We start from the raw sequence: 26,968 nt of genomic DNA, 5'->3' as shown, positions 1-26,968 counted from the left end.
TTTATTTTGTTTTTTATTTATTATTTGAAGGAGTTAGAAGTAGACAGAGGTGTTCCATCCACTGGTTCACTCCCCAGATGGCTGCAACAGCTGGAGCTGAGCCAATCCAAAGCCAGGAGCCAGGAGCTTCTTCTGGGTCTCCCACACAGATGCAGGGGCCCAAGGACTTGGACCATCTTGTACTGCTTTCCTAGGCCATAGCAGAGCACTGGATCAGGAGAGGAGCAGCTGGGACCAGAACCGGTGCCCAAATGGGATGTCGGCGCTTCTGGCTAGGGTGTTAATAACCCTGTGTCCACAGTGCCAGCCCCTCTCTATCTTCTTAAACTGGCCTCAGGTAGGGTTCATCTGGTTGGAATTTGTTTAAATGAGATTTATTCATTTACTAGAAAGGCAAAGTGATTGATTGGGGGGGGGGGACTGGAGATAGCTTCCATGTGTTCCTTGCCCAAACGCTGGAAAACAGGGCTGAGCCTGGCCAAAGCCAGGAGCCAAAAGCCAGAAATTCCATGCAGGTCTCCCAGGTGGGTGGCAGGGACTCTAAGAACTTAGGGCATCCACTGCAGGTTGGTGGGGTCACAAGCCGTGGCTTATCTCATTGGGCCACAACAGCTGCCACTGCGGTTGGGTGTTTTGTTTAGACAGGCAGAATGGACAGAGAGAGAGCAAGATCTTCCTTTGGTTCACCCTCCAATGGCCGCCGCGGCCAGTGTATCGCGCTCATCCGAAGCCAGGAGCTTCTCCTGGTCTCCCATGCGGGTGCAGGGCCCAAGCACTTGGGCCATCCTCCACTACACTCTCTGGCCACAGCAGAGAGCTGGCCTGGAAGAGGGGCGACCGGGACTAGAACCCAGGGTGCCGGTGCCACCGGCCTGCGGTTGTGTATTTAAAGCCCATTTTGCACACCAGTGGTGTGAAATGTGCTTGCTCAACTTTCCCTGACAATGTTGACAGACATGTACAGGCCAGTGCCCAGAGTGTTAGGACTGAGCTCTATGGGCGAATACTGGAAAAGGTGGGGCTCTTGGTTTGAGAATTTCTCCCATGTTGGTGGTGTGTTCAAAAGTAGGGGAGCTGACAGTGTGGTACCGGCTTGTGTCCTGGCTACTCCTCTTCTGATCCAGATCTCTGATGTGGCCTGAGAAAGCAGAGAATGGCCCAAGTGCTGGGGCCCCTGCAATCCTGAGAGAGATAAGCAACATCTCCTGGCTTCAGATCAGCCCAGCTCTAACCGTTGCAGCCATATGGGAGCAAACTAGAGGATGCAAGACCTGAAATGTGGTCTTTGCAGTAAGACCTTGGTTGGGGGGAGGGAGCAGTTTCCATCAGCCTGAGGTGCGTTAAGAATTGTGGACTGTAGTGATGTTCAGGCTTTGCTTGTTTTCCCCTTGTAAGTAGGACAAAGGAGTCGCTGAAGGTGCAGGAAAGGTAGGATCTCCATTTTGTTCCTAAGTAAACCAGGGCATGATAGTTATACTGGGGTGGGGCCTTAGATTTGTCATTTGAAATGTGTAGCACAGAATAAAAGGTTAAACCCAGGAACTTGTACTGCAGCTAGCAGTGAAAAATATGACAAACCACAGTTGGTATAGTTGATAAATTTGCTTTATTAGTTGTAAAAAAAAAAAAAACAAAGAAAACCTAGGGCTAACAGCCCCTTTGTACATTTGGAGCAGTTGTCAAACCTATGGAGGCTCACATCCGCTGGACAGGTTTTATTCCCAGGATATCAAAGCCCTTGGACATAACAGCAGCTACCGCTTCACACAGCAGCATCCGCCACATGTTCACCTTCAATACTTTCCCTGAAAAGACAGGAAAAAGACATTAAAGACTCTGTTCCTTCTACATTTAGCAATGTTTTGGGTCTTTGGACTTCATGGAGAAGCCTGCAATAAGTGGGAGAATCCCATAACCTTTGCAGCCTAGGTACATCCCAGCAGAAGAAACTGAGGGAACTAATAACAACTGAGCGTCACATCTTAAACGAGAAGTGGAGCAGAGAGAAGTCATAATGCTCTCTAGTGACTGTTATCCAAAGTTTCTCCTAGCTTCTTAGCTCTTGGGGAAGCAAGGGAGTAAAACCGCATTATTATCTGGTGTTCACTGCATAATAAGAAAAGATGCATAGAAAATGAACAGAGAAGCCTGCACCCTTACTTGGAAGGAGGAGTCCATACCTTAGCGTGTCAGATCCGTGATTTTAAAAACCCTTTGCTGGAGCTCCAATACCCGTATCCCTCTGCAGCCCAGGCCTGGTGTCCACCCATTTCCAAACCGAACTTAGGCAGTACACCACGGAGGCCCAGGAACAGATGATCTCCTTTTAGACACCTCCCCAAATCCTTCATTCATCAGCCCACATCAGATTTACAACACCAGCATGGAGTGCCAGACTCCTGGGTGTTGAGGCCATTTGGGGAGTTAGCCAGTGGGTGCAAGCTCTGTCACTCTGCATTTCAAATAAAGAAATCCTTGAAAAATTTGTCACTTTTGCTCATTCACTACCCAAGTGGTCCCAATGGCCATAGCTAATGCAGGCTGAAGCCATGAACATATCTCAACACAATAAAGGATATTTACAACAAACATTCTACTGAATGAAGAAAAGCTGAAATCACTGACTCTAAGAGCAGGAATAACACAACCTAGGATGTACAAACTTTGCTCACAGTGCTATGTTTAAGAGGATCCGAATAAAAAAGGAGGATGCAAATTATCCCCGTGTACTCATGACATAATTTGAGTCCTGGCTCCTTCACTTCCAATCCAGCTCCCGGGAAATACACCTGAGAAAGCAGTGGAGATGGCCCAAATGCTCTCTCTCCCCACTTCTAATTCCAACTCTGTCTTTCAATAAATAGGGGCCAGTGATGTAAAGCATGTTAAGCCATCATCTCCAACACCAGTGTCCCATATCGGCCTGTTCAATTCCCAGCTGCTCAGCTTCCCATCCAGCTCCTTGCTATGGTGCCCAGAAAAATCAGCCAAAGATGCCCCAAGTGCTTGGGCCCCGGCATCCATGTCAGACACCCTGGATAAAGCTCCAAGCTATTGCAGCCACTTGGGAAATAGAGTGCTCTCTCTCTCTCGGTAACTCTGCCTTTCAAATAAATATTTAAAAATACATAAATAGAAAAATGAGAAGTTTGGGGAAGATGGTGATGCAGGATGTTCCAAGTTGCAAAGGGAAAAATGGCTATCATTTATGAATGAAGGAGAAATAAAGATTTTCCATGACAAACAGAAAAGGAACAAATTTGTATCTTCACACCCAGCCCTACAACATGCTACACGCAGAAACTGGAACTTCACTACAAAAGAAAATGAAAGTAGAAAATGACTCGGCAAAAGTACAAACAGCTCTACTTAAGGAAACATGGCAGGGAAAAGGCAGTATTTCACAATAGTCACACTGAATGTAAATGTCTCAACTCCCCAGTTCAAAGAAAATCCATCTTCTTCCTACAAGAAACACACCTTACCAATAAAGACACACGCAGACTTAAAGTGAAAAGAAGGAAAAAAATATTCCATGCTAACAGAAACCATAAAAGAGCTGGTATGGCCATCCTAATATCAGACAAACTAGACTTTACCACAAAAACTATTAAGAGAGACGAAGAAGGAACTATATAATGACTACAGGAACAATTCAACATGAGGATGAGACTATTATAAATGTATATGTACCTAATTAAAGGGCACCTGGCTATCTGAAAGAATCATTAAGGGATTTAAAGGAAGACATAGACTCAAATATAATAGTCACCGGGGACTTCAGCTATGGACTGATCAGACTGATCTGAAAATCAGCAAGCAAACAACAAAGCTCACTGACACTACAGACCAAAGAGACCTAGCAGGTATCTATGGAGCCTTCCACTCCAAGGCCAGAGAGTACACATTTCTCCCTGGTGCATGGAACTCTCTCTAGGATTGACCATATGCTACGTCATAAAGGGAGTCTCAGCAAATTCAAATAACTTGAAATCATACCATGCATCTTCTCAGACCACACTGCCATGAAGCTGGAAATCAACAACTCAAGAATCTCTGCTTCATGTGCAAACACATGGAGAATGAACAACATGTTTCTGAATGAGCAGTGGGTCATAGAAGAAATCAAAACATTTCTAGAAACAAATGAACATGACAGTACAACTTATCAAACTTAGTGGGATACAGCAAAAGCAGCGTTAAGAGGAATGTTTACACCAATGGGTGCCTACATCAAGAAACTGCAAAGGCACCAAATAGATGAACTCTATGCACCTCAAGGATCTAAAAAACACCAGCAACCCAAACCCATATGCAGTAGAAGAACACAAATAATTAAAATTAGAGAAGAAATCAACAAAATTGAAACAGAAAAAAAATACAAAAGATCAGCAAAAGGAAAAGCTGGTTTTTTTTTTTGAAAAAATGCTCAAAATTGACACACCATGGCCCAATGAACCAAAAAAAGACTCAAATCAATAAAATTAGAGATGATAATGGAAACGTCACAAGTCACAACAGAAATAAGAATCACCAGAAATTACTACAAAGAGTTGTATGCCAGCAAACAGGGGAATCTATCAGAAATAGGTAGATTCCTAGACCCATACAGCTTACCTAAATTGAGCCATGAAGACATAGAAAACCTGAACAGACCCACAACCAAGACAGAAATTGAATCAATAATAAATACCCACCCAACAAAGAAGAGCCCAGGACCGGATGGCTTCACTGCTGAATTCTACCAGACATTTAAATAAGAACTCCCATTCTCAAACTATTTAGAACAATCGCAAAAGAGGGAATCCTCCCAAATTCTTTTCTATGAAGCCAATATATTTTAGTCCTAAATCTGGAAAAGACACAGCAGAAAAAGCAAACTATAGATCATTCTCCCTGATGAACACTGATGCAAAAATCCTCAACAAAATCCTGGCCAATTGAATCCAACTACACATCAGACAGATTGTTCGCCCAGAAACAGTGGGATTTATCCCTTGTATGCAGGGGTGGTTCAACATTCAAAAATCAATGTGATACATCACATGAACAAATTGAGGAACAACCTTATGATTATCAATAGATGCAGAGAAAGCATTTGAAAAATACATCACCCCTTCATAAGGAAAACTCTGAGAAAATTGGGTTTAGAAGGAACATTTCCTCAACATACTCAAGGCAATTTATGAAAAAACCACGGCCAGCATCCTATGGAATGTGGAAAAGCTGGGGGCATTCCCACTGAGATCTGGTACTAGACAGGGATGCTCACTCTCACCACTGCTATTCAATATAGTCCTAGAGGTTTTAGCCAGAGCCATTAGGCATGAAAAAGAAATCAAAGCGATACAAATTGGGAAGGAGGAAGTCAAACTATTTCTCTTTGCACATGACATGATTCTATATATAGAGGATCCAAAAGACTCCACTAAGAGACTACTAGAACTCATAGAAGAGTTTGGTACAAAATCAATACACAAAAATCAACAGCCTTTGTATACACAGATAATGCCATGGCTGAGAAAAAATTTCCAAGGTCAATCCCATTCACAATAGCCACAAAAACAATCAAGCACCTTGGAACAAATTTAACCAAGGATGTCCAAGAGCTCTATGATGAGAATTACAAAACATTAAAGAAATAGATAAAAATAAAAAAAAATCTGCCATGCTATGAATCGGAAGATTCAATACCATCAAAATACTCATTCTTCCAAAAGCAATTTACAGATTTAATACTATACCAATAAAAATACCAAAGATATTCTTCTCAGATCCAGAATAAATGATGCTGAAATTCATATTGAGGAACAGGAGACCTTGAATAGCTAAAGCAATCTTATACAACACAAAACAAAGCTGGAGGCATCATAATACCAGACTTCAAGACATACTAAAGGGCAGTTATAATCAAAATAGCCTGGTACTAGTACAAAAACAGATGGATAGACCACTGGAACAGAACAGAAACCCTAGAAATCAATCTAAACACCTACAACCAACTTATATTTGATAAAGGAGCTAAAACCAACCTCTGGAGCAGCTACAGTCTCTGTAACAAATGGTGCTGCGAAAACTGGATGTCCACATGTACAAGTATGAAGCAAGACCCCTACCTTACACCCGACACAAAAATCCACTCAACATGGACTGAAGATCTAAATCTATGCCACGACACCATCAAATTAACAAAGATCATTGAGGAAACCCTTCAAGATGTTGGCACATGCAAAGATTTCCTGGGAAAGACCCCAGGGGCACAGGTGGTCAAAGCCAAAATGAACACATGGGATTACCTCAATTGAAAAGCTTCTGTACAGCTAAAGAAAACAGTCAGGAAAGTGAAGAGGCAACCGACAGAATGGGAGAAATTATTTCAAACTACGCAACCAGTAAAGGCTTCATAACCAGCATCTACAAAGAGATCAAGAAACTCCACAGTAACAAAACAACCCAGTTAAGAGATGGGCCAAGGACTTGAAAAGGCATTTTTCAAAAGAGGAAATCCAAATGGCCACCAGGCACATGAAAAAATATTCAGGATCTCTTGCCGCCAGGAAAATGCAAATCAAAACCTCAATGAGGTTTCACCTCACCCCAGTTAGAGTGGCCGTCATAGAGAAATCAACAAACAAGTGCTGGAGACGATGTGGGGAAAAGGGCACCCTAACCCACTGTGGGTGGGAATGTAAACTGGGAAAGCCACTATGGAAAACAGCATGGAAAGACCTCAAAAACCTTAATATAGTCCTACCATATGACCCAGCCATCCCACTCCTGGGAATTCACCCAATGGAAATGCAATCAATAAACAAAAGAGCTATCTGCACCTCCATGTTTACTGCAGCTCAATTCACAATAGCTAAGACATGGAAGCAACCTAAATGCCCATCAACTGAAGACTGGATAAAGAAACTGTGGGATATGTACACTATGGAATACTACATGGCAGTAAAAAAGGATGTACTCCAGTCATTTGCTACAAAATGGAGCAAGCTGGAAAACCTCATACTTGGTGAAATAACCCATTCCCAAAGAGACAAATACCATAATGCTCTCCCTGATTTGGGAGAATTAATAGTGCTCCTAAAATGAAAGCTCTAGAAGTGAAACTGTCACTTTTAGATTCAATGACTTGAATAATCCCTGACCTGACTGTCAAGGGACAGTATATTATAGTTACTTTTTATTTTGTATATCCTTTTTCCCCCCTGTTTTCTTTCTTTTCCTTTTCTCTTCTTCATACTATATGTTGATCTCTTTATGTAACAGAGTTACATATGTATTTTAAGTCAACTGGAAAAGATCCCAGTTAACAATAACAGGGGGAATAAGAGAGAGAGGAGGTAGTCTATAACTGTAAAGCAGTATAGTTCTGCATACAGTCCTGCAGACTTACTTCTAAGGGTACAGCCTAAAAACTTGACATGGGACTCCAAACCCATAAAAATCAGTGGTATAAATGACATCTTAACTGTTAAAGAGATCATATTAAATGTTAAAGTCAACATATAGATAGGCTTAAGTGTAAAAGTGATCATATAAGTAACATCAAGTGCTTGGTAATAATGGAATTAAAAAGGAAGGAAAGTCCAATATGGGAGGCAGTCCACACAGCGGGCTCCTAGAATGACATTCGCCGTAAATAACACTCTGACCTCAGAATAAACCCTTAGAGCTTCCTGGTCTGGCTGAAAGGCCCGTGATAAAGGAGCTGAAACCAACCTCTGGAGCAGCCAGTCTCTTTAACAAATGGTGCTGGGAAATTTCAGGGGTGGAAACCCAACACTCTGTGGCAAAAAATATCCTACAAGGAGGATCTCAGTGAAACCTCAGTGGAAAGAAAGGGTCATCAAAGAAGGATGTACTCTTTTCTGAAGGGAGAAGAGAACATCCACTTTGCTTGTGGCCTTCTCGAAATACCGATGGAGTCTATGGTCACAGAAGGCTCCCACAGCTTTGGCAGACCATGGCTGTAGCCTCGGGTGATCACTGACATCATAAAATAGTGTTAACTGTTAAAGGAACAAGAGCCGTCACTGTACACTTCCCATTAGGACCTCCATCCTTAATGAGTTGTACTATGAGAACTGACTGCAAATCTTGTTCTCAAACTGTACTCTGCATGTTGTGTGCGTGGGTGCAAACTATTGAAATCTATATTTAACATGGAGTTGGTCCTCTGTATATAAAATCAAACTAAAAATCAACCATAATGAAGGAGACAGGAGAGGGAAATGGGATGGGAGGGTGGGTATGGGGGAAAGAACCACTATATTCCAAAAGTTATATCTATGAAAAAATGCATTAATAAAAATTTAAAACAGATGAAACCTGTATTGTTTACATATAATAAAAAAACCACTGAGAAAAAAATCTAAAAAGCGACACCATTTACAACAGCTTACAAGAAATTTAATATCCCTAATTCACCATGCAATTCAATCATGCTTTACTTCATAATATACTATGTGGTTCTGGAGAGAAAAGACACAGAGACCACTGAAACAATTCCATGAATACATCAAAATATTCACAACCAAATGATTTTTGACAAACGCACTAAGATATACACTGGGATAAGCAAATTCATGAATACTTTACCGTGGGAAAACTGCATGTCCAGAGAAACAAAACTGTACCTTTCTCACTATATATAAAAAACATCTAGAGTACATTAAACACATAACAGTAGTATTGGAAACATAGGAGAAACACTTCAGGAAACTAGTCTAGGCAAAGATTTTTTGGATTTGACCTGAAAAGCACAGCCAACAAAACTGAAAACATGGGGTTAAACCAAAGTAAAAACCTTCCACGTAGCCAAGGAAACAACACAGACACGGAGATAAATGACGGAATGGGAGAAAATATAAGCAATCTAGTCGTCCAATAAGGGACTGGTATGTAGAATATATAAAGAATTGCAACACTGAAAAATCTAAACATCTGATTAAAATTCTGGGTGACTAACACGAACAGATATTTCTCCAAATGGAGGGAGACAGAGACAAAGGCAATCTCTCATACACTGCCAATGCAAATGCAGATTAGTATAGCCATATGAAAAACAGTACGGAGGGTCCTTAAAAAAGTAGAAATAGAATTTCCATATGACCCAGCAGTCCCAGTACGGGGTATTTATCCAAAGGAAATGAAATCAGGATGTTGAAGTGACACTTGGACTCACATTTACTCCATCACTATTCACAACAATCACAACATGCAATCAACTAAGCTGTCCCTCAAGAAGTGAATGCAAAGATGGAGGCATGTACACAATTGTATACTGTTCAGCCATTAAAAAAATAAAATCCTGTCCCTGGTAGCAACATGCATGGAGTTGCAGTTATGTTAAATAAAAGGCGGCACAGAATGACAAATATCCCATGTTCTCATTTGTATGTGTTAAGTTAAAAAGGTGAGATGTAGAGAACAAAACAGTGGTTATCAGAGCCTTGTAAGGAGAGAGATGGGTACAGGGGTGCAGCTAGGGATACGGACTAACTGGTAGTACTCTGTAGCACACCAGGATCACTATATTTGACACTAATCGTGTATTCTAAGCATGAGTAAAGAGGATTTTGAATGATCCAAGACAAAGAAATGAGAATTGTCTGGGGTGATACATACGCTAATCACCCTGAGCTGATCAGGGTGATACATTGCACCTATGTATCAAAATGTCACACAATAACTCAGTAATATGAATAATTTCCATCTGTCAACAGTGAAGGCTTTCTTTCCACTATGCCACAGATGCCCACCTGCCTGTAACACACTAATCAGTCTACTTCCTTCACTATGCAACATGGCAAGAAACAGCCCAAGAAAACAATATTTCAAGGGTAGTTTTTATTATCAAGAGTACTCCAAGAAACATTTTGTAACCTCAGACACTGCTGTTTTTGGAAACACTGTTTCCTTGGAAGTCATAGGGTGCCATCCCATGCAGCCAAGGTTAGCAAAAGACTCTAAATGGACAAGCATCCACTTCTTCGTTAGCAAGTGCTAGCTCAAATTTACTGCTATACATGACCCAGATCACTGTGGTGTGAGATTCCCATGAAAAAAGCCAATTCGAAAACTACCTCGACGCAATTCAAATGCTTTAATGGTGCCCCATTCACAATATTGCCACTAAGAGAGACACTCACCAGTCTGTCTGTCTTTTTCCACACAGTAGCAGCTATCGTAGAACTCTGTGAAAGTAGTTGCAAGCTCATAGATATAATCACACAGAGTGTGGAGAAACAAGTCATCCAAAATCTTCTGTAAAATCTCAGGGAACCGTAAAATGCACCGTCCGAGTTTCCATTCCTTCTCATGGTCCAAAATGATTTTGGTTTCACGTGCAGCCTTCTGGAGCATCTCTTCATCAATATTGGCCAGACGCGCAATGGACCTGCAAAATCAGGCATCTGCTGTCACTCCCTTTTGTTAGGCTAATTCTTCTCTCACAAAACATTTAAGAAGTACCTGATAAGTTGGTAATTACTGCTAAATTTTTATAAAATAGAGGAAGTATAATTTTATTACAGGATACATATTAGGTAAAGCTAACAATTTGGTCTAAAATATATCAAAAACGGGAATGATTATTCATTCATTCATTCATTATGGGTAAGCAAACACCATTCTAATATTAGCCCTTCATCTGTAAGTGTTACATACAAATTTTTTTAAAGATTTATTTGAGAAGTAGATTTAGAGAATCTTCTGTTTGCTGGTTCACTTCCCAAATGCCCATTATGGCCATGGCCAGGCCAGGCAAAGCCAGGAGCTTCTTCCAGGTCTCCCGCATGGGCACATGGGCCCAGGGACTTGGGTTACCCTCTGCTGCGATCCCAGGTGCTTTAGCAGGGAGCTGGCTTGGAAGTGGAGCAGCTGGGACTCAAATTGATGCCCCTAACGGATGCTGGCATCATGGGCAGTGGCTTTACCTGCTACAGCGTATTGCCAGCCCCTCAAATAAATTTTTTTAAAAATGAAGGCATTTAGCCTCTAAGTGAAGATGGTGGTTAACACACCCATGTCCCACACAGGTGTACCTGCATTCAATTCGCAGCTCAAACTCGTCTCCAGGCTCCTAAAGCATATTCCTGGAGGTAGCAGTTACGGCTCAAATAACTAGATTCCAGACTACCCATGTGGGAGACTGAACTGATTTCCCAGCTCCTGGCTTGACACACTGCTGCTGTGGCCATCTGGGGAGTTAATCAGCATTGGGAGCTCACTCTGTGGAAGTGTCTCCCCGCCTTACAGCTCCCGGCCTCCCAAGTTACTACTCAAACCAAGAGGCTTAGGAGATTTTCTGCCAGGGAGAAGAGGAACAGGCCTATGAATTCATGTTCCAGTTGGGACATATTTCCAAAGACGCTTGCACACAGCAAAACAACTCAGAAAAAACCAGTGCAGAGCAACTAAGTAACTCTGATTCAAAATAAAAGTGTGGGGCCCACGGTGCAGTGGCACAGTAGGCTAAGCTTCCGCCTGCAGCACCGGGATCCCATATGGGTGTCGGTTTGTGCCTGGGCTGCTCCTCTTTTGATTCAGCCCTCTACTATGGCCTGGGAAAGCAGGGAAGATGACCCAAGTCTCTGGGCCCTTGTACCCACGTGGGAGACAAAGAAGCTCCTAGCTTCAAATTGGCTCAGCTCTGGCCACTGTGGTCCTTTGGGGAGTGAACCAGCAGAAGATTTTTCTCTCTGTCTCTCCCTCTGTGTCTGTAACTCTACCTCTCAAATAAATAATACTTAAAAAAAAAATGTTTAAAAAAAATAAAAGTGTCCACAATTACCTGATTCTAGTGAAGGCATACAACAAGTAAGCAGCTGTGTTTCCTCTGTCGTCTAGCATTTTGTCAAAGGAAAAGATGTAGTCGTTCAAGCGGTTATGAGAAAGGTCAGCATATTTGATACAGCCATAGGCAACGGATGTCTGAGCAGCCTGCAATTCCTCTGCAGTTAAAACCTTGGGGAAAAAAAGATAATACTTCATTGCTTAGTGACCACTGCCTGCATCCTGGTGTCTCCTAGGCAGATGACTAGGGAAGGAAACATCAAACAGTGCTTTCTATCAATAAACCTTAACAAATACTGACACTGAAGTATAATGCACTGAAGCAATGAGAATATAAAACTTACCAGCCGTGTACAATGAAGAATGGCTCCTAAGAGAAACGTGACTTGTGAAATGTCAAGTGTTTGTTAGTGTAAATTTTTTCCAATCTATTCAGTAGACATGAAACCCAAAACACAATTTATTAATTTATATCAAAAACTTCACATGATAAGCACTGAGGTCATAGGACATAAAACATAGTAAAACCTAACAAATTATGATTACGAAAATAATTGAAGTCAACACAGTATCCAGAGTGAAAGAAGGACACATACACTGATTCGCTACTATGTGGTCATGTACTGTGAAGCATCAGACCACAAGGAAGGACCAATCTGTGTTCCAATCATGAAAGCAGACTAACTCTTCACCAAAAGCAACTGTTGAGAGGTTGGGTAAAATACTCACATATTGTGAAAGCTGACAGATCAAAATGTTAGGGTCATGTCAACCCCGTGGGAAAAAAAAACAAAAACAAACAAAAAACCTGGGAGGTTATGAGGAAAGAGTCTCACCCATGGCTGCCTGCTAGAAACTATCTTAAAGACGGCCAGAACCACCTTAAACAAAAAACACTTTGCAGAGAGATCTGTCTGCTCAACCTTGGACTGGTGTCATCCTTGCTACTAACCTCTGTAGCCAAGGACTATTATTTCACAGTAACAGATGCAGGACTCATTTTTGCCTTTAATAACACCCTTGTCTCAACCTCTTTGAATATGCTCGTAGTTTACTATGCACCACATCCTCTCACTGACACATGTTCTATTCTCAAATATTATTCTTTGAACAATCTGTTATTTAGAAGAATACAGAGAAACTGCAGTCAACGGGCAGTCTCAAAGCAGCGACATTCTGGGGGAACACAGCAGGATGGCAGCTGAGGAAGACGCTCTGGCAAACCTCTCCACACAGAAAGCCACCCTCACAAAAGCCAAGCAAGTCAGGAGAGACCACAGGAGCTGGTTTTACTCCAGTAAGAAGAAAAGACCATGGAAAAGGGCAGGGAGCAAAGACTTGACCATATTACCCTTCCCAGAGCTCCAACAGCATGTGTGTAGAGACCACATATCTTGGCTTGGTGGAAGAAGACTTTCAATGAGAAACTGACTAGCTAAACCATACAGGCACAATGAGCCTCTGGTCGCTCTTTAGCTAGGTGTCTGATGGAGTGCTTCTAGCACACTGCCCCCACTTCCAGAAGACAGCAGAGAAAGACTCATTCAGTCAACTGGATGCAGAGCAGGAAAATGAGCTTATAGAATTTTGCAGTGAAGCTCAGAACAAGGCTTACTGCGGTGAGACCCGGCACCTGACAAAAGCCCAAAGTCTCCCTTCTTAGGCCAGCGCTCACAGATATTCAACATCTGTCCTGGTACCTGGTGGAAACTTGCACATTTGCTGGGATGGGTTCATTTTGGTGTGTACCACGACAGACAAGGTAAACATCCTTGAGACAGTAGAAAGCCTAGTATTTCAAAGGCTCAAGTGCAGTCCAGCTATGTGTCAGCCTGGGGAGCAGGGGATTGCTTTCTAGAGCTGTCTCCCAGTTTGGAAGAAAACTTCAACCACTGGAAGACAGACATGAAAGTGAGCATAGGACTATAGGACTATCTCCGAGAACTCAGTGCCATGCTGATAAAACCTGTATTGGCCCCTGTCCTCACCCTAATGCCTGCGGACAGAGACTGTGGACGTGCCCTGGTGCCAAGTGAAGGCTCACAGCTGCAGTTTAGTGGACTCACATCCTGGCCAACATCACCTGTTGGGTGGCAGTGAACTCAGCCACCAACTCTACGCAGACGCCCACAGCAATGTGAGTCGATGCTCAAGCCCTGTGCTGCAGTGGTTCTGGCAGGCTGCTGACTCTGGGTGTGATCTAACATGGCAGCACTGGTGACTACAGGAATTCCCATTCCATTTCTCCCCAGTCCCATGCAGCACAACACCATAATTGTCTGCCTGGTGGAAGAAGAGTGGTGGGCACAAAGACACTTTAGAAACCTGGGGACAGCTCTGAAGCGCACTGTGTGCCTCTGCTGGATGTTGAGCGGTCCAAGCCAAGCCTACCTTACCAAGGATCTGTGCAACCGCTCAAGAACACGAAGTAGGCACGTCCAAGATTCGTCACTGCACACTGAAGACTGGAGCCCCCTTGCCCCCTTGCTCTGCCTTGTACAAATACATCTCTCCTGGATCAAGATGAAATTCCAAATCCTTCTCATCACTACCACTGATCATCGTGAAAAGGTATAGGGAGACTAACTAGTCTCTAAATGGAACTACAGCCAAAACAACCTATTAAACCAAGACCCGAAGTTACAATGCAAAAAAGCTGCACATAAGCTAGCTCTAGACGGACTGACTTCTCTTTTTTTTTTTTTTTTTTTTTTTTTTTGACAGGCAGAGTTAGACAGTGAGAGAGAGACAGAGAGAGAAAAAGGTCTTCCTTTTGCCATTGGTTCACCCTCCAATGGCCACTGTGGCCGGCGTACCGCGCTGATCCGAAGCCAGGAGTCAGGTGCTTCTCCTGGTCTTCCATGGGGTGCAGGGCCCAAGCACTTGGGCCATCCTCCACTGCACTCCTGGGCCACAGCAGAGAGCTGGCCTGGAAGAGGGGCAACCGGGACAGAATCCAGCGCCCCGACCGGGACTAGAACCCGGTGTGCTGGCGCCACAGGCGGAGGATTAGCTTAGTGAGCCGTGGTGCTGGCCTAGACTGACTTCTTTTAATTCTCAGTTCCTTCAAAGAAAACAAAAATGAAAACCCACAACACAATGCTTGGTACACATTATGCCAATAAGGTCCCGATTACCTTATCTCTTTCCTTTTCCTTCAATTTGTCCATGGATCGTTTTAGACCTTCTTCCAGAAGGTCAACGAGGCGTACTGTTTCACCTGAACGCGTTTTAAACTTCTTCCTAAAAACATTTAAAAGCCTCAATCAAGAACTAAAACAAACTTTTCAACTCAGAGATCTGTGAATAGCGAAGTCTGAGGGACTTTACCACAAACTCTAATATATGCCTGTTTCGAATCTCTATGGCACAGGTTTCACCTGATAACCTGGTGTTAACACCTGCACCACTAAACTCAAGGCATCCCATGCTTCAGCTCTAACAGCACCCTCTACAACATGTTAACCATTAATATTCATGTGTTTCCTGACAGAAATAAAGATGACATTTATTACTTTGTTAACCCTCCTGGAATACAACATCTGGGTCTGCTGTTTTATCCTCCCATTTAAACCCCTAGTAACATCTATGTTTGTGTCTAGAATCATTTAAAAATTAGGAAAATCTTTACTGGAATTTGATTTACATTTCTCTATGCAGTGATTCCTCTTATTCCATGGTAACCCAACCTCAGATTTGTATCAAAATCAGCTGAGAGGCTTAAAAACCAGGACCCATTCAGATCTACTAAAATGACAACCTCTGGAAGCACTGAAAGGCACTGCCTTGGGAGCCGCACTATGGAAAGCATTTTGGATAACTGCAGATTCCACGAGGCTGCAGTGACAGCTCAAGTAATCAGGTTCCTCCCACTAACACGGAGAGACCTACGGTGAGTTCTCAGCTCCCAGCTTCAGCCAGCCCAGTCCTGATGGTTGTGGGCATTTCTCATTCTCTCTGCTTCTCAAACAAAAACCAAATAAAAAAATACTTCAAACAAAAATATCTCAAAAAGCAGAGGGCAGAATATGTTAACATTTAATGAAAATACTCCTGCTTCTTGCTAATGTGTACCCCCAAGAAGCAAAAGGTGATGATTCAAAGGGTTGGCCCCTGACAATCATATGGAAGACCTGGATTGGGTTCCTGGCTCTCAGCTTTGGTACAGTGCAGCCCAACCTTTGTGGGTATCTGAGGAGTGAAACAGCAGATCAGAGCTCTGTCTCTAATAAATCAAAAATTAAAACTCGTAGTATTATTGTCTGCAAACTACTACTAGTAAATTCAGAGCACAGATTGGATCATTTCCATGAACTGTAGGGACATCACCTAAATATGAGGATCGCACATACTGTTACCATCTTTAGATTTTCAAGACTTACTTGTCCTCCCCCAGCACCACACCAAATCCAGCATGGAACACTCTAGTAACTTTAGGGTCATACCAACCAATCATCTGAGCAGCAGCAAATATTGCTTGGAAATGCAGAGCCTACAAAGAAACAGAAACAGAGAGCTATTAGCTGGTTTTCCAATAACAAAAGATGACGATGATGACTTAAGGCTTCTTTGCTCAGGAATGAGGATGCGCAAAATTCAAATCACTCACAAATCTTGTGAGGCAAATGTTATTATGAAGGCTCTTCTTTCGGGGCCAGCACTGTGGTGCACCAGGTTAAGATGCCATCTGCATTGCCAACATCCCACATGGACACCAGTTTGAGTCCCAGCTGCTCCACCTCGGTCCAGCTCCCTGCTAATGTGCCTGGGAAAGCACTGGAGGATGGCCCAACTCTTTGCACCCATGTGGGAGACCTGGAAGAAGTTCCTAGTCCCTGGCTTTGGACAGGCCCAGCTCTGGCCACTGAGGCCATTTGGGGAGTGCACCAGTGCATGGAAGATCTCTCTCTCTCTCTCTCTGCCTCTCTGTAACTCTTTCAAATAAATCAATAAATCTTTAAAAAACAAAAAAAGCTCCTCTTCTATTCCTTATACATAACAAACATTAAGAGCAAGATTGTTGTCATGCTTTCCATATTCAGAAGTTTGAAAAGCAACTGAATTAAGAGCTGACTGACATCAACAACCACAATAAATTTTGTATTTCTCAACAATAATATTGATAGGAACCATCAGTGAGGAGCAGAGAGAAATCTTTTCCAGCTTTTAGAGACAATCTAGAAAGCTGGGAAGTGTCCAGGTCTGGCTGCGTCTACACCCTGTTCTTTCTGCAATTTCATGCAATGTTCTGAATTTCAGCATTCAGGGAAAATGTATGCCACCAACCCCAACCTCACAATACTGCTTCAGCTTCCGTCAGACACATGGAAACATACATATCTACAGACGTACTTACTTGTCCACTGTCCACCACATAAATGATCATATCTGCTTTTTCCTCAAATAGTCTTTGTTTAATAGCAGCAAGGTCAGATGTATCATAGGTATAACCTCCATCGGATTTTACTATGGTTAATGGTATGGAGCACCCTGGGACAAACACAATCTTCCTGCCATCATCTACTTGTACAAAACCTAGAGCAAAACAAAAAAAAACCTCATGAGTAACGTTAAAGAACCCTGAAAAAATATGAAAGTTGGGTTACTCTAGGATTGTATATACACTTATTCTACTAAGTATCAGAAAGCTGAAGATATCACAGTATTTTTCTTCCCTGTTCAGGGTGTCTAGGTGCCTCGGGTGCTGGTAGATATCCTAGTGGGTCAGATATCCTGGCAGTTTCCCGCACTCACACTACACTTGGCTCCCCGACTCTTTAATGGATACCACGGGGTGGCACTGTGGCACAACCATTTGGGGAATGAACCATGTGACGGCAATATCCCTGTCAGAGTGCAAGTTTGAGTCCTAGCTGCTCCATTTCTGATCCAGCTTCTTGTACTTGCAAAGGCAGTGAATGATGGCCTCAGTGCCTGGGTCCCTGTCACCCATGTTAAGAGCCCTGGATGGAATTCTTGCTCCTTGCCTCAGCCAAGCCATGCTGTTGCATCCATTTGCCTAGTGAATCAGAGGATTAAAAATACCTCTCTCTGACTCTGCCTTACAAATCAATCCTTTTTAAAAAGAATGAATGCATGAGCAAATGAACCCCTCACTGAAGTGTGGAACATCAAAATCTGTGCTTTGTTTTCAAGCTGGAGCTATAAGCTTCCCCTGGGAAAAAAGATTAATTCCTTCACTGGCCTCTTATAATGTGCTGAAAAGTTAAACTGCCACAGGGTCCAGAAAACAAACACGGCAGGATTTAGCATTAGCAACAAGCAAAAAGAAATAACCATGTTCTGCAAAAGACAGTAAACAACATAACAACAATAACAGCAGCCATATCTGAGTGCTATAATGTGCCAAATACAATGCTAAGTCTTACATATAAGCTTCAAAATAACTATACAGTAAATCTCTCTCTGCTTCCTCACAATTTAAGAAACTACAGATTGGTAGTGTAAGATATAGTTAAAAACAGGAGCTCCAGGGCTGGCATTGTGGCACAGCAGGTAAAGCTGCCACCTGCTTAGCCAGCATCCCATATGGGCGCTCGTTCAAGTCCCAGCTGCTCCACTTTAGATCTAGCTCCTATTAATTCACCTGGAAAACAGAGGAAGATGGCCCAAGTTCTTGGGAGACGGGGATGAAGCTTCTGTCTCCCAGCTCTGGCCATTTGGGGAGTCAAATTTGGGGAGTCAGACTTTCAAATACATTAATACATTTTTGAAAAATTAAAACAAACAAACAAAAAAAACCAGGAGCTGTGGGGCTGGTGCTGTGGTGTACTAAGTTAAGCCTCCACCTGTGGTTCTGGCATCCCATATGGCCCCAGTTCATGTCCTGGCTGCTCCTCTTCTGATCCAACTCTCTTCTATGGCCTGGGAAAGCAGTGGAAGACGGCCCCTCCACCCACATGGGAGACCCAGAAGAAGCTCCTGGTTCTGGACTGCCACAGCTTGGCCTTTGCTGCCATCTGGGGAGTGAACCAGCAGATGAGGACCTTTCTGTCTCTCCCTCTGTCTGTAACTCTTACCTCTCAAACAAATAAATACAAATGTTGAACAAAAACAACCAGGAGCTCCAAGGGCAGGAGTGGTTAAGGTTAGGGTGACACCTGTATCCCACATCAGAGTGCCCAGGTACAAGTCCCAGCTCTGTTCCCGATTCCAGCTTCCCACTAATGTGCACCCTGGGAAGCATCAAGTGATGGTTCCAGGGCTTGCGTCTCTGCCACTTGCATGGGAACTTGTATGAAATTCAAAGCTTCTGACTATGGCCTGGTCCAGGTCCACCTGTTGCAATCATTTGGGGAGTCAACTAATATATTAGAGACAGATCTCTCTCTCTCTCTCTGCATTTCAAAGGGATAAGAATTAAAACACCAAAAAACAAGAGCCAGCAGTGTGGTATAGCAGGTTACAGAGCCACCTATAAGGTCCAAGTCTTGAGTTTGAGTCCTGGCCCATCTGCTTCTGATCCAGCTAACTGCTACTTTGTACCTGGGAAAGCAGCAGCAGATAGCCCAAGTGAGAGACCTAGATGGAATCGCTTGGCTTCAGCCTGGCCTAGCCCCAACTGTTGTGGTCATTTGCACAGTAAACCAGCAGATGAAGATCTCTGTCCCTCTCTCGCTGTAACTCTGCCTTTCAAATAAATACTTACAACAAACAAACACATACCTCCAAAGCCAGCCTGCCTAGGTTTGAATATCAGACTTATTAATTATTATCTATGGGAGTCAGGAAAATTACTAATCTATCTGTACCTATTTCTGTATCATTAAAAGAGAAAATCCTGGGACCCACATCGTGGAGCACTGGGTTGCGATGCCACTTGCAGTGCCACTGGAATGTGCTCCTCTGCATCTGATCCAGATCTCTGCTAACGCCTTGGGAAAGTAGCCAAAGATGACCCAAGTACTTGGGTCCCTGCCACCCATGTAGGAGACTTGGATGGAGTCTCCTGGCTTTGGTCTGGCCTGGCCCTGGCCCTTGCAGCCATTTGCGGAGTAAACAAGCAGACAAAAGATCTCTGCCTGTCTCAAAATGAACAAAATCACTCTTTAAAAACACTCTGCATTTTTATCAGTTAAGTACATTCTCTAGGCTCTACACTGTAAATAATAATCATTTCCCATTCACAGAACCAGGACTCCTTGAAAATAAGGCTGATTCCAGATAGGAGGAGGAAAATAAACAAGAAAGTCAATCATGAGGGGCTACCATTAGCCAAAACTGGGACAATCTAAGCATCACAAAAGATACTGACAGCTGACTAAAAAATACAAAATACATTAAGCCCCATTCACCATAATGCTAAAGTCAAACTACTTACTTGTCCTATCTACAAGGACCTAAGAAATGAACTTATTATTTTTGACAACTGATAAACTAATAATTAATCACTTATATTGCTTATATTATACAAATTATAGCTTCAGGATAACCAAAATACTACATTACAAAGTTCTGCATAGGGGAATACCAGGTAACAAATGGAGATGGAATGACAACCACTATCATTTTCCAACCTCTACTGAAGGAATGGATCAAACTTAAAACCGTCAATAGTTATCATAACCACTAAGGCAACATCTAATGTGGAAACTTACAGATAGATCAGGGAGACAACACATGAACCCATGAATCAATCTTACCACTAAAAGAAAGATAACCAGACACTCCTTTCATTCTTGCAAATAAAAGACAACCAAAAAGAAACACAGAAGAGACCTTAACGAAGCCACTCTAGCAATGAGAGATTTTGTTAAATACTCTGCATCTGGGAAATTGCACAGATTAGCCCAATTTCTTTATGACCAAAAGAAATGAAAGGGTTAGGGGGAACCTATGGATTTACACAACTTAAGATACATAGTAAACACATATAAATGTGCAGACTGTGATAAACTCATGATTGATTACTGAGAATCAACTTGGCTAATTTGAACTCTAGTGGATTTATGAAATTAGTAATTTTGGGGGGCAAGCATCCTGGCATAGTGGGTTAAGCAATGCAGGCATCCCATGTGGGTGCTGGTCCAAGTCCCGGCTGCTCTGCTTCTGATCCAGCTCTGTGCTAATGAGCTTGGGAAAGAGAAGGCACAAGTTCTTAGGCCCCTGCAACCCTCGTGGGATATCTGGAAGAAATTTCTGGCTCCTGGTTTGCGGCCACCTGGGGAAGGAGCCAGTGAACAGATTTCTGTCTCTCCCTCTTACTCTGCCTTTCAAATAAATACATCTTGAAAAAAAAACAAAAAACAAAAAAACAGCACTTTTTTAGGATGAAACACACATCAAAATGGTCACAGAGGACGTGATACATCTGTGTTTGGGAGGTACAAATATAGTAAGGCTACAATAATTTTTTTTTTTTTTTCAGATTTATTTTGAGAGAGTTAGAGACAGACAGAAACACAGAGAGAAACAGCTTCCATCCACTGGTTCATGCCTCAAATGGCTGTAACCAGGTTGATCTGAAGCCAGGAGCTTCTTTGGGGTCTCCCACGTGGGTGCAAGGAACTCAAGCACTTGGTCCATCTTCTGCTGCTTTCCCAGGCTATAACAAAGTGCTGGATTGGAAGAGGAGCAGCCAGGACATGAACCAGCACCCAGGTGGGATGCCAGTGCCACAGGCAGAGGCTTAGCCTACTATGCCACAGCACTGAACCCTGTAATTCTCAACTGGTGAAGCTGGATAATAAGTATTTAAAACTGGAGTTACTGGAATGCCTATGAATGAAAATTCCTATAATAAAAAGCTACAAAACAAAAAGGGTTGAGTGCCTACCTTTCTCTTCAAATTCATTTACGACATCATTCATCCTATCTTGATAAAAGGATTCTCCTCTCTCTATCAAAGAGATCTCCAACGCATCATAGATTTTATTAAACTCTGGAAAAACAAACCAAATAAAGAAAATGTACTAAGAATTTAATACAAGAAGGAAATATGCATCGTACATTATTTAATAAAAACATCTAAAAGGAAAAATTTTTAAGAAATAGTATGATACATGCTACCATTTTTCAAAAGTAGAAATAAAACAGTAAGACACACAACAAAACATTAACACTGCATGAGATTACAGTTCAGTTTTTTTTTTCCTGTTACCCTGTACTTTTTTGTAGAAAGCAAAGAAACTGTAAATAAAAAAGTTTAATTCTTGGAATGGGCACTTGGGGAAGGTAACATGCTGCCTGTAGGCCTGCATCCCATACTGGAGTGCCTTAATGTCAGTCCAGGCACCACTCTCAATTCTAGCTTCCCGTCCCTAGCACAAAGTACCTATGTTCTGGTCACCCACGTAGCAAAACCAGTCTGTGTTCTAGGCTCCTGGCTATCGGCTGGCACAGCCCTGCTTGTTGTGGGCATTTGAGAAGGAGATCAATAGTCAGAAAATATCTCACTCTTTCATGAAAAACAAAAACAAAAACAAAAAAACAAGACTTTTTAAAAACACTTTTAACTGTAAACAAGAACTTTCCTATCTGGTGATGAAATATTTATCAAACTTCCTCATTTCTTTTAAGTCTTGCCACTCAGTAGTCCAGCCATGCAATGATACAACATTAACACTGGTAGCATTTTAATACTTTATTATACATCACTGCAATGCGGTCACTGTTCTTCTTTCTCAAAAATATACTAATTATTCCTATCTATTTATTCTTTAATTTAAAAAAATTTTTTTCTTTTTTTGACAGGCAGAGTGGACAGTGAGAGAGAGAGACAGAGAGAAAAGTCTTCCTTTTGCCATTGGTTCACCCTCCAATGGCCGCCGCGGCCGGCGTACCGTGCTGATCTGATGGCAGGAGCCAGGTGTTTATCCTGGTCTCCCATGCAGGTGCAGGGCCCAAGCACTTGGGCCATCCTCCACTGCACTCCCTGGCCACAGCAGAGAGCTGGCCTGGAAGAGGGGCAACCGGGACAGAATCCGGCGCCCCGACCGGGACTAGAACCCGGTGTGCCGGTGCCACAATGTGGAGGATTAGCCTAGTGAGCCACGACGCCGGCCCCCTATCTATTTACTCTTCAAAGTGACCTCTAAAATGATATCAATCTTAAAAACTTAAAACTGTCTTAAAACTATTAATGAATTTGGAGAACTAGGGAATGTGGCATGGCATGCTCTAGTCAAATACTCTGTTGTGATTTTTTCTTCATTTTGGTCCTACACGTTTCTGGGTAAATTCATTCCTGGGTGTTCTATAACTTTGGTTATTACTGTGAACAGATTTAAAAAAAAAAAAAAAAAAAGATTTATTTTATTTTTTTGAAAGAGTCACAGAGAGAGGTAGCGGGGGGGGGGGGTCTTCCACCGCTGGTTCACTCCCCAAATGGCAGCAATGGCCAGAACTGGGTCAGGAGCCAGGACACAGCACCAGGATCCAGATTTTTTCCTATTTTCTAATTGCAAACTGCCTTACTGGTTGTTACAGTTTTGGTGTAAGAATTAAGAAGAAATACTGGGATCGGCTCTGTGGTGCAGCTGGTTCAGGCTCTGGCCTGCAGTGCCAGCATCCCATATGGGCACTGGTTCCTGCCCCAACTGTTCCACTTCTGATCCAGCTCCCTGCTAATTCACCCGGGAAAGCAGCTGAGCGTGGCCCAGCACTCACATAGCAGACCCAGAAGAAGCTCCTGGCTCCTGGCTTTCGATTTGCCTAGCTCTGGACATTGTGGCCATTTTGAGAATGAACCAGTGGATGGAAGACCTCTTGCTTTCTACCTCTAGTTCTCTAGCTTGCTCTCTCTTTCAAATAAATACAGTAAATCTTAAAAAAAAATTCTCAAAAGTTTAATAATGACTTCAAAAAAGTATATGCTAGGTTTTTGCTACAAAACCAACAAACGAAGTCCAGAAACTCACCTTGGCGGGACACATCACAGATAAGCTTCCAAGCTTTTATAATATCTGGACTTTTACTCTGGAGAAGAACTACACACTGGTATGCCCGCTTCTTAAATTCTTCCTCAGTATCAAATCTCTTCTTAGATTCCTGTTTTTAAAAAAATACAAAGCTTTAAAAAGATCCAATCTTGTGTTTCTATAGAATTTATTCATTTCTGGGGCCAGCACTGTGGTATAGCTTGTTAAACCATAGCTTGCAACACTGGCATCCCATATGGGTTCCAGTTCAAATCCCAGTTGCCCATTTTCAATCCAGCTCCCTTTTAATGCATCTGGGAAAGCAGTGAAAGATGGTCACTAAATAATAAGCAAAATGATACAAAAAAATAAAGCACAGACATGTCAGGGAGTAGGAAATAGCTGTATATACACATAACAGCCAGATGCGCTGGATCTACTTTTTACTTGAACAAGCACATTGGAATGGGTCTAGGAATTGAAAAGAATTCAATTCTTCAAGGAAGTGCCCTCAGTGAAAATGCTTATGTCTTCACCTATGTGACTGTGTTATCATTATGGCTAGCCCAATACATGCGCCAAGTTTATGTTTCCTAAGTAATTTAAATTCAAGAGTGCCATTTACATATGAGGGGAACTGTGGTCCTCATTATTCCATAGTAGCTTCAAATACCACAGTGAATTCCTTATGGAAAAGGCAAGAGCATACACATAAATAATGTAACAATGAATATCAAACCTTATAAAATGCCTGAAGATCCCCAATAGGAGGTGAAACTGTTAGATAATCTGGAAATTTATCTTGCAGGTGAGCAATGAGCATGCCAAACTGGGTCCCCCAATCGCCTACATGATTTATCCTAACACCAGAGAATATAAAACCATTAAAAATATAAAAACAAAAAACCACACAGTAAGACATTTATATTAGAGTAACATTTCATTGGGATGCACTAACATTTAAGTGCCAGTGCACAGCATTCGGTAGTATGTTTACTTTGTTGTTTCCTATGAAGGCTGTATCTGTTATGTTCAGTGCTGTACATACAGTTGTCAGATTGTTTAACAGCAGGCATTCAGGACTTGCTGAATAAAAACATTTCTTATCATTAGACTGCACTTTGTGTATTGCAAACCCAACTGAGAAAATGAGACCTAAGGTCATTTCTACCATCTTATCAAAAATTTGCCTTTTCAACCAATGTGATTTGGACCAACAGTTCCCAAATGTCAATAGACAAAATTCTTCAAAATCTGTCGATTACTGCTCATGCTCCCATTTCCATCTAATGCCAAACCACCAGTAAATCTCTCCGCTATATCCTAACAGCCTCCTCATTGTTCCTACAGTTTCCTTCTTTGATTATCTTCTTCATGGTGGCTAATCTTTACTTGTATCAGAATGCCCCAACTTTCTCAGACTTTCCAGTTCTACCACAGCTCATACAATCTAACACGATCTATTTCTTACTTTGCTTTTTCCCTACCTATAAACCCCTGGTATACTTAAGGTACTCAAGAAATGTTTCTGGAGCCGGTGCTGTAATTTAGCAGGTAAAGCAGCTACCTGCAGTGCCAGCATCCCGTCTGGGCACCAGTTCGAGTCCTAGCTGCTCCTCTTGCAGTCCAGCTCTCTGCTATGGCCTGTGGAAGCAGTAGAAGATGGCCCAAGTCCTTGGGCCTCTGCACCCACGTGAGATACCCGGAAGAAGCTCCTGGCTTCTGGCTTCAGATTGGCCCAGCTCCGGCTGTTGCAGCCATTTGGGGAGAGAACCAGTAGATGGAAGACCTTTGTCTCTGTCTCTCCCTCTCTTTGTCTGTACCTCTACCTCTCAAAAAAATAAACTCTTAAAGAAATGTTCTCATCTCCTGAGAGTCTTTACACAGCAAATCAGTTCACACAAGAGGCCCAGGACACATTTAAAGGCTTACTGAGTGATTTATAAAGCAGAATTGAACCTACAATTCACTCAAAAATTCTCAAGTGACCCGTTTCATTTCCTATAGAAATTTCCAAACAAACACATCACCAACCTGAGTACGTCATATCCTGCAAATTCAAAGAGGCGGGACATACTCTCTCCTATGATAGTCGACCTGAGGTGTCCAACGTGCATTTCTTTAGCTATGTTGGGGGAGGAAAAGTCAACTATAACCTGGAATAGATAGAAGAATAAATTTTTAAAAAGGAACACGAGCATTTTACTAACACATTCACTAAAAAAATTTAATAGTAAACTCAGACTTCACATGAGTTTTAATTATAATTCAAGTGCGCTGGATTTTCTAATGGATATGTTTGTACATAACTAAGTGAAAAGCAATGACCCAAACTGATTTATATAAATTATCTACTCCAAACTTCATCAACACCTACAAAAATACCAGTTAGCCAATGACAGTATCCATGGAATGAAGAGGGAAAAAAAAAAAAAAAAAAAAAAAAAAAGTCAAGATCAGGAGATACTTCTAAATTATGTACATAATCCAAATATTAATGAGTAAATCTCAATATAAAAAGTGAATCCCTGTTACAGCACTTTCCATGTGCTCCTGAGATGTTACTGTAAGATTTCAAATATACCTTTTTATTCTCTCCAAGAGCAGGTAGATGAACTCCATTCACCAAAAGATTGCTCAACTGTTCTGATACAAAATCCTTCCTTAAATGGATGTTAATAAAACCTAATACACAGCAGAAAAGAAAAGTATCAGTCTCCCATCTTCCCCCCTACCCAATAAATGTCTGCCTTTGTTTTTCCCTCCAACCCAGAGATGTGACAAAGGAGCAGAAAAGATGCAATTATTCCAAGCCCCAGCTGGGGAGTGGGAATGCTGGGGGGTAGATCTCATCACATCTCATCTCAGAAGGGAGTAGGGGACAAAGGGCTAGAATGGAGGAGAATGCCCCAAATAGACCCTTTGGCTTCCCTGCCCCAACAGCCCTTGTGACCTGTCACTGCCCTGGTCTCCAGGCATAACTAGCTCAGTGTCACCATTAGTCACCCATATGGGTCTCCCATGCTTACTGGACCAGGACAGGTATCAAAGTCTCCTAACTTGAATGACTGTTCACTCTCGCAAGGGTCAGTGTTGTGGTACAGCAGCAGGTTAAGTGTCTGATTTAGCTCCCTGATAACGTGAGAGGGAAAACAGCAGAAGTGCTTGGACCCCTACCACCCAAGGGTGGAGAATAAAACAGAATTGCATTATCCTGATATTGTCCAGGCCCAGCCCTAGCCACTGCCACTACTTAGGGTGTGAAACAACAGAAGGAAGATCTTTCT

At 42.3% G+C, this 26,968-nt stretch overlaps 1 protein-coding gene across 2 annotated transcripts in view; it reads right to left on the bottom strand.

Annotated features, from left to right (window-relative positions):
• Positions 1–1,587: 1,587 nt before the first annotated feature.
• Positions 1,588–26,968, bottom strand: part of RARS1 (arginyl-tRNA synthetase 1) — a 33,878-nt gene continuing 8,497 nt past the window's right edge. For both annotated transcript variants that reach the window (XM_002710367.6, XM_070075806.2), the window contains exons 5-15: positions 26,266–26,366; positions 25,716–25,837; positions 24,421–24,541; positions 23,682–23,811; positions 21,599–21,703; positions 17,159–17,337; positions 16,185–16,294; positions 14,940–15,045; positions 11,801–11,973; positions 10,158–10,405; positions 1,588–1,805 (exon numbers count right to left, since the gene is read on the bottom strand). In XM_002710367.6, coding sequence (XP_002710413.1) covers positions 1,696–1,805; positions 10,158–10,405; positions 11,801–11,973; positions 14,940–15,045; positions 16,185–16,294; positions 17,159–17,337; positions 21,599–21,703; positions 23,682–23,811; positions 24,421–24,541; positions 25,716–25,837; positions 26,266–26,366 — 1,505 coding nt within the window. In that variant the 3' untranslated portion in view covers positions 1,588–1,695. The remainder of the gene's footprint in view (positions 1,806–10,157; positions 10,406–11,800; positions 11,974–14,939; positions 15,046–16,184; positions 16,295–17,158; positions 17,338–21,598; positions 21,704–23,681; positions 23,812–24,420; positions 24,542–25,715; positions 25,838–26,265; positions 26,367–26,968) is intronic.

This window comes from Oryctolagus cuniculus, chromosome 6, assembly GCF_051225735.1.
Source record: "Oryctolagus cuniculus isolate XC-2025 breed Fujian yellow rabbit chromosome 6, ASM5122573v1, whole genome shotgun sequence".
NCBI lineage: Eukaryota > Metazoa > Chordata > Mammalia > Lagomorpha > Leporidae > Oryctolagus > Oryctolagus cuniculus.
The sequence above is the reverse complement of the archived record's forward strand: the minus strand, read 5'-3'. Positions and strand labels throughout refer to the sequence as shown.